The 9,848-nt window shown below is 49.7% G+C and overlaps 3 protein-coding genes across 3 annotated transcripts; 2 read left to right on the forward strand and 1 right to left on the reverse strand.

Annotated features, from left to right (window-relative positions):
* Nucleotides 1-347: 347 nt before the first annotated feature.
* Nucleotides 348-1,672, forward strand: VTN00DRAFT_876 (uncharacterized protein; the record flags this gene model as incomplete). Its single annotated transcript, XM_069435644.1, has 2 exons — nucleotides 348-437; nucleotides 515-1,672. The coding sequence occupies 2 exons, from the start codon at nucleotides 348-350 to the stop codon at nucleotides 1,670-1,672; spliced, it is 1,248 nt and encodes a 415-aa protein (XP_069291583.1).
* Nucleotides 1,673-3,163: 1,491 nt separating this feature from the next.
* On the forward strand, nucleotides 3,164-6,327 carry VTN00DRAFT_877 (uncharacterized protein; the record flags this gene model as incomplete). Its single annotated transcript, XM_069435655.1, has 2 exons — nucleotides 3,164-4,457; nucleotides 4,511-6,327. The coding sequence occupies 2 exons, from the start codon at nucleotides 3,164-3,166 to the stop codon at nucleotides 6,325-6,327; spliced, it is 3,111 nt and encodes a 1,036-aa protein (XP_069291584.1).
* Nucleotides 6,328-6,333: 6 nt separating this feature from the next.
* On the reverse strand, nucleotides 6,334-6,868 carry VTN00DRAFT_878 (uncharacterized protein; the record flags this gene model as incomplete). The annotated part of the gene is made up of 2 exons (XM_069435666.1): nucleotides 6,334-6,449; nucleotides 6,505-6,868. The coding sequence occupies 2 exons, from the start codon at nucleotides 6,866-6,868 to the stop codon at nucleotides 6,334-6,336; spliced, it is 480 nt and encodes a 159-aa protein (XP_069291585.1).
* Nucleotides 6,869-9,848: the final 2,980 nt, after the last annotated feature.

The following is a 9,848-nucleotide window of genomic DNA, read 5'->3' on the forward strand; positions in this document are numbered from 1 at the left end:
TTGTTTGGCCAGCAGGCTGTCTCACCTCTGGCTCGCTGCACTTAAGAGTTACCTCTCTCGCTGTACACACGATCTCATCCACTGATCCAAGTGTTTCCACCATGTCTGCAATTGCGGGCGCTTGAACTGTTGTTCTTTCTCCAAGGTATCCGTGGACACCTCAAAGCTTCTCCGGCTCCCGCGGCGCTCCGCTTGAGTTACCAGCTGAGCCACGCGTTGCCCGCCAGCAAAGAGTTTGTTCCGCTGGGGGCCTGAGACTTTATGATCTTCAAAGCACCTTGCATGCTCTGGAGTTGATGACTTTGGAGTACATCCCGGCCCTTTATCTCTTATCTAAGTCCATCAAGATGCGCATTCCCCCGCAACTCGAATCCCGCCAAAACCAACGTCCCGGAACTTCGCAGCATGGCAGCACCAAGAACACCGGCTTCATCATTGTAGGCTTTGTCCAGCCCCTTTTTATCTCCCTCTGAATTCCAGTTTCATTAATTGTTATAATATTCACTCGATATAGGGCGCTTCGATGACAGTCGTCTTCCTCGCCGCTTGTATTTTGTCCTATCTCATCCTCCGCACTCTCCGCCAAAAGAATTATAGTCCCAAGCTATTACCGGGAAAGTTTTTGAAGGAAAGATGGAACAAATGGAATCCGGGGATTCCTTATACCCAAGTCTCAGGCGGTTCACCGTCTAATCGCAATGAGGAAACTGAGTACCGTGGAGCGGCCGGAGCTGCATCGGGAAACAATTCGAATGGGGTGCACCGTGATACTTCCCTTCGATCCATAATCACACTACCAGCGTACTCCGCAGAACCCAAGCCCACGGAGCAGATCATCGCTCGAGAGGGCGAGCGCGGAGGGATGGATGTCGTGCTCGAGTTCCCTGAAACCGCGGAAGAGGAGGAAGCGCGCAGGGAAGAACAGATGGAGACGCTGTATCAGATCCGTCTCCAGCGACGGCGGGAGATCGCAGAGCGTGAAGCACGCAGACGAGAACGCAATGAAGCCCGCGCCCGGGGTGACTATGCTCGTCTGGAAGAGCTCCGGCGTGAACGTACCCGCAGCAATAATGGTAGCAGCACCACCCTCACCTCGGCCATGATGCTCGCGGAGCACCGGTCTCGTGGTCGAGAAAGACGGATATCCAGCGTCAATTACGCGGAGCTCGGGCACGTCCGACATGACGGCTCGCGGATACGTGCGAATTCGGCAGACTCGGATCACCGTCCTTTGTTGGACACTGCTGGTGCTGTGGGCATGGATGGAAACGGGAGGCCTTCTATGTCGTCGGCTCGAACAGGAACGGGCGCTACCCGTTCGCGTGGCAATTCGGCTTCGACCGTCGTGTCTGCCTCGACTACATCCGAACAGGATGATGGCGATGTAGGGGCACTGCACCTACCGCCTCCCGAGTACGAGCAGTTGAATTGGGAGGAGGCACCGCCGTATGAAAGTGTAGTGGCAGAAAGAGGTGAACAAGGTCCGCCGCAGTTGCCGCACATTGCAGACATACCCACAATCCGGATCAACGCTGCCACACCAGCTCCGTCTAACACAACGGCGGATACTCCTGCGACACCTGTTCAAAGGGAGCAGCAGCAGCAGGAGGGGGAGCAGCGGAATACTACGTCTGGGGAAGAAACTCAGCAGCCTCCTCCACGAAATTCTTAGCTGGATGCCAGGTGCATGTTGCGCATTCTAACAATCTTCCTGAATGACAACAGACGTGGGGATGGGTCCCGGCTGTCCATCTACCCGATCTTTTTTCTACGGTACATAAAGAAGTAACGTGAGCATGACTTGATGATGTCTGTTTCAGTACTTTTCGTTTTTTGTTGGACTTTGTCTTGGTCCTTTTCCTTCCGTCAGTCGAATTTAGCAAACCTAGCATGGTGTTGGGGAATCAATATGGGAGAGATACCCTACCTATCGTTTTTCATTATCTACCTCCTTACGTTTGTAAAGTACATATACGGTGTTTGCATGTATCTGAAGACCCCAAGGCTGAAATGATTGCCTGCATTCAAATGTCCTGTCTATCCTGTGTCTTTTCCGAGTCTAGGATGGTTGAGAGATGTGTTATAGAAGAAGTTGGACTTAACTCGTTTGAGATGCTGCGAGATACGATTCACGAGTCTCTCTACCGAAATTTGAGATTTTGAGAATGCGTTCTAGTTCGACGGATGGCTGAAACCTTGTCCTTGTTTGTTGTCGAGGTTTCACACATTCTAGTACTTCCAGTTTTCGACCGAAATAGGCCATCAGTTAGTCCACAGAAGACCAGAAAGGAGAATTCTCAGCAGTGATATTGATACAGCCATGTGTAGGACGAATAAATGGACCGCTTCCATCTCTGCAAATTGTAGTCCTAGGCATAAGACGTGGGCACCTGCCAATGGTAATGAATCAGACTAGATCGCCCGATTGAGTCGTGACGTCTACGGTTCCTAGGTTGGACGTCAGATGGTAAAGTTTATATATATTTCAGGAGGCATGTGCATCCGCGGATATTGTTTCCACGGTACCAGGTTCAGGACATCTGGGCGGGTATATATATGCCCAATGCTAGGCGTCTACGGTATATATGAAGATTCATCTAGAAGACAATAGCTTGCACTGGTAAGGACGCCCCTAAGGCATTGATCGGTATCCTTGCGGCGTCCAGATAAGATGTGAGGCTCCCCGGCAGACGAACGACACGAGATCGGCGGGCGCGGTCGGGGCGTGGCGGTCAGGGCGGTGGCTGCCCGCGTCGCTCGCACGGGGTGGCTGGGCCCTCGTAACTCGCTGTAAACAAACCCGCCGTTCGCTCCTCGACGCTCGATCCTCCCACTCCAGAACCCTGCGACATGTCAGTGTGCTGCTCACGCTGACTTCAGAATACCAAGTAAATCAATTAGATTCCTTTTAGCTGTCTTGTTTTCTTTTTATCTTCTTACAGGGGCTGTGTTACTATCCTCTCTGTGTTCTATTTTACGGTGTTCCGTTTTTCTCCTGACGACGCGTCGCTTCACACAAACACCTGACTGGATCCACGCTCATCTTTCATACAGGAGACCGAACTTCTACATATATGACGGACGAGGTCTGAAAAGGATCCATTGACTTGTTATTCCTAACATTGCTCGAGCTACAGGCCCGCGCAGGGCTTTACTACCCATCATGTCGCGCAACTCTTACACGAGACATTCGGACGCTACGACGGCCAGTCGCTCGTCCTTTGGCGGCTCGACAGCGTCTGACTTCGACCCCCAGCACGAAGCCATTGTGTCCACCCAGCAGCTGGAGGACAACAGTTACGGACTGCCAGAGATAGACTTGGGCAGCAGCGCCAGAAAACAGCGCCATTACGCGCCTCAGAACGAAGAACCCGATTACGACATCGACACATCTGCCATTGAGCGTGCCTTGCCAGAATTTTCGCAAGTCCACACCTCCGAAGAGGATGAAGAGGACGACATATCCGTTGAAGTCGGCAGAGGAACAAAGAAATCTGCGCGTCGGCTGGATGATTCGCGCGGCTCAACAATGAGCTTTGAGAACAGCGTGCGCACTTCGTCGCCCGCCGTCAAGCTCGACTACCCGTCACAGACTCCACCCAAGTCCGCGGTCCGCAACGCCTCAAAACGAACGGCCAGCGGTGGTGACAATCTTCGCAAGGATGCTCAGCTGAGACGAGCAAGCCAGATGCAGAAAGAGAATCACGATCCGCAGATTTCCAAGTCTCCTCGTGCCCAGGGCAACGAGCAGCGGCGAAGCTTGTCAGAAATGCATGCCAAAGTGCGCGATACCTACGAGGGCTCATATATCAGCGACGAGAGACCAGACCGGGCTACAGTAAACACGCGAACGACTCGGTTCGGGACCTCAAGAGCGGCCAATATCTCGGACCAGGTAGCGGAAGCTATGGAAAGGGCCTCCCGCGAGTTGAAGGAAGGTCGCCGTGGAAAGGCAGCAGCAAACGCGCGCAACCCACCGGCTAACGCGACGGTCACGACCAACACTTTCCCCGACAACACCGCGACTGCGACTCACCAATCTTTCCTCCTTCCCGACCTTCCAAACCTCTCAGAGCTTGTTTCTGGTGTCTTTGAGGACGGTAGACCTGTCTTCACTCGCCAGCCTAGGACGCGGACGACACGTTTTGTGTCGCCCCCGCATGACGCTGGAGACGTTTCGCATACCCAGGACCACGTGCCAGTCAATGCAGTCCCAATTCCGGATGACGAGAAGGCACTATTCGTCTCGCTGCGACTCCTTCAGGATAAAGTTGCGGAGCTTGAGCTGGCCAAGTCGGAGGTTGAGCGGAAACTGGAGGATGCCCGACAGGAGAACGCAGCGCTGAAAAACGACAGATCTCGCCACCAGAAAGAGCGGTATGATCGTCGGAGAATGTACAGCGATGAGGAGGAGGATCATCGACGGAGCAGCGGAAGACTCGCGAGTGAGAAGAGCAGTACGTAAAAAATTTTTATCTTGTGTGTGTTGACTTTGCTAACACAGTTTTAGGATTGGAAGAGGCAAACCTGTCTTTGCAGAATAGACTCGACATTGCTGACCGGAAGGTCCAGGTGCATGAAACTGCACTTAAGAACCTCACACGCGAGAGAGATATGGCCGTTTCTCAGTTGGGCGTTGCCTATCTCAACTCACAAGATCTCAAAACTGAGAACGAGAACCTGAAGCGGGAGAATGCAGAGCTCAGGGCCCAGCTTGCCAAACTGACCTCTTTGACTCGAGGATCAGCGAAAAACGAAGACACCTCACGTTCGAGGGAACAGAACCAGACGGAGCGAAGCGTGGTTGAAGAAGATGAGGAGGAGGAGGAGGAGGACAGCCAGGTATACACGCGACAGACTGCACAAAGCAGAGGAAAAGCGCCGCAGGAGCAATCGTCGTCGAAGAACTTGCGTCAAAAATCGAAGGCTGAACCCGAGGATGACACTCGAACAAGGCTTTCAACCCAGATCGACAGGGAGATTTCTAGACTCGAGAAACAAAGGCAGGATGAAGCCCTCTTCTCCCTTGACGTGCCGTACCCGAGTCGTACCTCAACTGCCCCCAGAGCAACGACTGCAGAGAGTCGTTCCAGGTCGGAAACTGCCGCGGCGAAGAAGCAACCGAACACAAGCAAACAACGGGCCAAGAGAGTCATCGTTGAAGATGTCTCCGTGAGCGAGCCTCTTAACGTGAACATCAAGGGCGCGAATGAAGATGGTCAAGACCAAACGGACATGACGATGCTGAGCTTCATCGACGGCCGCGAGATCGCTCAGCTTCGCAAGACTCTCGAGGAAGAGAGAATTGCCCGGAAGCAGCGACAGGCCAGCAGTATGAAGGAGCATACTGCGAATGAGACCGTCAGCTCTAACCGTCAAACGGGACCTACGCCCGGTCACCAGCGCAAATCTTCCTTGAAAGAAACAAAGACGAAGTTGACTAGGCCTGCATCGGTCGCCGGAGAGGTAACGTCCACTGGAAAGGTCATCATGGATGAAGGAGAGGACGATGTCTCGACACATTTGCGAGTCGAATCTGACCGTCGACGACGCCATTCGGATAACTCTGTAGCCGCTGGCCGACGCCGACGCAGACAGGCTGAAGAAATGACTTCTGCTTTTATCCTTCCTGATATTACCTTCCACCGCAATGCAGCTGGTGGCGAACAGGTGCAGTTGTCTGAATCTGCGCAGAAGGCACTTGATAACATGGCTGGCCACAATGGCAAGAATTGCATGGTATGCAAACGTCAGATTCCTGGCGACGGTACCCATGAATGCCATATTACGGTCCCGAAACCTGTCCCCGTTTCGCAACGCATGCCTGAGCCCTCTATTTATAACGAGGATCCTACCATGCGTCCGTCACAGCCACCTGCGGTCGCCCTTGCAACAGTGCTCAAAGGGCTGGAGGATGAACTTGCGCATTTGAGGATGCAGCTTGCAACATGCCAGAGCGCATACAACAAACATGACGCGTCCGTGAGCAAGCGGCAGAGGAAGTCACTGTATGGAAAGATCGAGAAGTTGTTGAGGGACATCGATATGAAAGCGGATCAGATTTACGCGCTCTACGATGTGCTTGAGGGCCAGAAACAGAATGGCCATGAGATTACGGAGCAGGAGGTTGAAGTGACGCTTCAGTCAATCGGCATACATCCCCCTCAAGCGCGATTCGCGGATATGACTGGAGCCACGGATGAATCATCCAAGAGGAATGTCGAAGCGGACGATGACTTGGATGACGATGAGGAATTGCCTTGGGAGGGAATTGAAAGCACAGTCGATATGACCGGCCGAAGTGGCGGGAGTCGACGTGACAACTAACTATGCCTACGGGCGTAGCTTTTTATGAGATCTTGTGATCATAACTTTTGGTTTTCGGTTCGTTTCTCGTCTGTCTCGAAGGCGTCTGACGTCGTTTTGTTTTGATATGGTGTTTCTGTTGCCTGTATTATTGTTAGGTTCTTCGCGAAGTGATCCCGGACCAGGTTTCAGACTGACTTCGGTGTATGTCCCTGCTTTGGTTGATCTTTTGCTTGAGGCTTGAGTTAGCGTCGACTGTCTTTATGGAAGAGTATGTCCGCGGGCTCCTTTTTCCTTTCTTGCTTTTTGGACCTAATACTGTGTACGTCTTGAGCTTGGCTGTTGGTTGGCGTCGACTGACTTCGGTGTATGTCCACCATCTGGGGGCTTTGAGATCGACGTGCTGCATGTGAAGGGTCCTGCTGTATTTTCTTTCGGATGTCTTTTGCCTTCGAGCAGACTTGTCACCCTTTTGATTGCATGTTGGTGCCGTCTGGTTGTGTTTACAGATTGGTCGCTTGTCGATTTTATCCTGGATAGGAGCTGTGTCATTTGTAGTCATGGTTATGGAGTTGGAAAATCAATTGAGCCTGTTTGGAATCAGCGCGGTTTGTTTGCGGTCTTTAGTCTTTGCGTTGTGCGGTTGATATTTTCGAAAATTGTTTGGTTCCGCCGTGTACTTTGGTAGGGAAATGGATAGCATAGCATTACTAATTTGTGACTACAAGCTTCTTCATTGAGTGTAATTCCATTGACGTAGTCCGTCGGATGTCACTTGTATAGTATTTCCATTCTGCCATCATGGCGTAGCCAAACTAGTTTGTATAACCAAGCTCATCCATGCGCACGATGTCCTCCACCTTATTGGTCTGTTTATTTCCTATGCTAAGCGCCCCTGACGAGCAGTGAAGCTGGCTGATTGGAAAAGGTATGTGCAGTACACAGGGCGGTGTTCTGAAGATAAAGAAGGAAGATGTAAGAGCTGAATGGTCTTAGGAGCTCAGTAAAACTCAGACTCAAGAGTAGGAGAGTAGGAGAGAGATTCGGATTCTCTTTTAGCAATAATGCTAGGTAGATAGTAAGTTGAGGTAGACTTAATAACCTTAACCCAACCCAACCCGACGCGACCCGACGCGCAAAAATTGCAAGTCTATTTAAAAATTGGGAGAAGGAAAAAAAAGGCAGGAATTGAATCGGGTTTCAAACTTTGTCTTATTTAGAGGCTAGGTGGTAAAGTCTAGAGTCTAGAGTCTAGAGAAGTGTAGAGTTGAGGTACCTGCTAAGTAGGTATCTTCTTCTTCTTCCTCCATAAATAAGATTGGGATACGATACAATACAGGACAATAATCGACGCCACCAGATGTGACCATAGCCAGACGGACAGGCTTCATGTAGATCTAATGGCGTATATATATATATAGGTACCTCATATATATACTATTGGGCCAATTTAATGTGGGCTACTTACTACCTTCTGAGGGATCAGAGATCTCTGTAAGAAGAGAAGAGGAGAGAAGAGGAGATATAGTGCTGAATTAGATAGATTAGATTAGATAGGCAACAAGATTATCAGATCTGCAGTCCCATCTGACGTTTAAGATTCTGGTCTGGTCTTGGACCCCCCAAACATTGATGTAGAGACTCTTCTTCTGTTATTACAGGACTGCCCGGGTCAGCTCGACAGGAATAACGCAAAAGAGGGCTAGAGACAGCTGGTGATGAGCAAGGCAGATAGATAGATAAATTAGGTAGATGGTTCCCAACTTGTACATAGCTGGATGTCTAGGTACTGTACCTACCCAGTGTTACAACGCTTGCAGAAGTGAGGCTATGAGAGGGGGAAGCTCTCGGAGAAACTACAGGCCGACAAACCAATCAGGATACAATCAGACCTCCTCCTTCGATTCAGGTCATGCGAATCGACAACAGGTTTTCGATTCAGTCTCCTAATCAGAAGGGCTATTTCGATTAATGATGCATATAAAGACGCTCCTTAACCATGGGGATTAGGATCCCGTGGTCAACTCAAATAGCAATCCTGATAGTAACATTGCTAGTAACGGCCTATTCATCTATCTCTTTCCCTTGCTTTCTGTCTTCAAGATAAACCCGACGAGCCTCCGCCTAAGAAGTCTTAGGCCCGCCGTTACAATCTTCTCCGGGTTATATTAGAAGGAGAAGAGAAAAGAGCAGGTCGTAGTAGTAGTAGTATTCACACCCGATCTGATCAATCTACCTAGCTGACTTGAATATTAGGTATACACGCCCCCATCCCATATGCAGGAAGTAGGAAAATTCCTCCAAAAAAAAACCAGAAACTTGCTAAATATAAATAAAAAAAGAATGAAATGTATAGGTGAGATGAGATGAAGATACCCCAAGTATTCTTAAAAGAAGCCCCCCCCCCTTCTCCCATCAAAAGAAACCCCATCAATACATTAAAAATATAGTTCTAAGTCTAGTTATATATATATATACCCCCTGGAATTTCTCCCTCCTCCATCTCATCTCATCTCTTATACCCCCATCCAGTGAGATCCCCGCGCACATGCAGATAGTAGTACTGTACATGTACATGTGAATCCATCTAGCACATATCTAGGTACCTAATCTAGCTGGGTAGATACCGGGCAGTTTCCGAAGCCGCGGCCGCTGCCGCTGTCCGGCCGCCCTCGCGGGCTCTGGGTGTAACGGCGGGCCTAAGACTTCTTAGGCGGAGGCTCGTCGGGTTTATCTTGAGGTCAGAACTCAAGGGAAAGAAATAGATGAGTAGGCCGTTACTAGCAATGTTACTATCAGGATTGCTATTTGAGTTGACCACGGGGTCCTAATCCCCATGGTTAAGGAGCGTCTTATATACACGCTGAGTTCTATCCCAGAAATACCTATCCGGTGGATCATGACTATGGATGGATCAAAGGTCAGGTTGGATCAAGGGTCCAGATGGATCAGTTTGATCCATTGTCACGTGATAGGACTTAGGCTGTGCCGTAACAAAGATGCAGAGACCCTTTTTTTATTATTAAAATGAATACAAGAGCAAATATTAACAATATATTTGGCAGCAAAAACAAAAAAACCATGTTGGACTTGTCAAAACTCAAAACTAGCTAGGTACATGCTCAAATAGGCGGTTTCTTTCTTTGCATGCCGTATATATATATGAATCCAAAATCCAGGTCAGGCACCATAAGTAGTTTGTCCTTTCCCCAGTGTTCAATTTGCTCTGTATTATCTATTGATGTCATTGTCTATCAATCAACCAACCCGCAAACGAAAAAGTTTTGATCTTGCCCGTATTTTCTGGATTCCAGGTTGTGATAATCGACGAAGAAGCGGATAGTAGATAGATAATACTTCGTTCGGGAGAGATGCGGAGTAGAAGTGCCCTGTATTAAATAAGAAGTCTTTTGTCAGTTCATTTGTTATGATAAAAAAGGGCAATAGATAAATAACATAGGTAGGTAGGTATGTATGTACTACCGACCTTTTAAACGTGACCAGCGCCGGCTGGAGGAGCAGGGTGGGCCGGAGGAGGAGGA

The sequence above is a fragment of the Thermoascus crustaceus genome, assembly GCF_041956765.1.
Source record: "Thermoascus crustaceus strain CBS 181.67 unplaced genomic scaffold VTN00scaffold_1, whole genome shotgun sequence".
Classification (NCBI taxonomy): domain Eukaryota; kingdom Fungi; phylum Ascomycota; class Eurotiomycetes; order Eurotiales; family Thermoascaceae; genus Thermoascus; species Thermoascus crustaceus.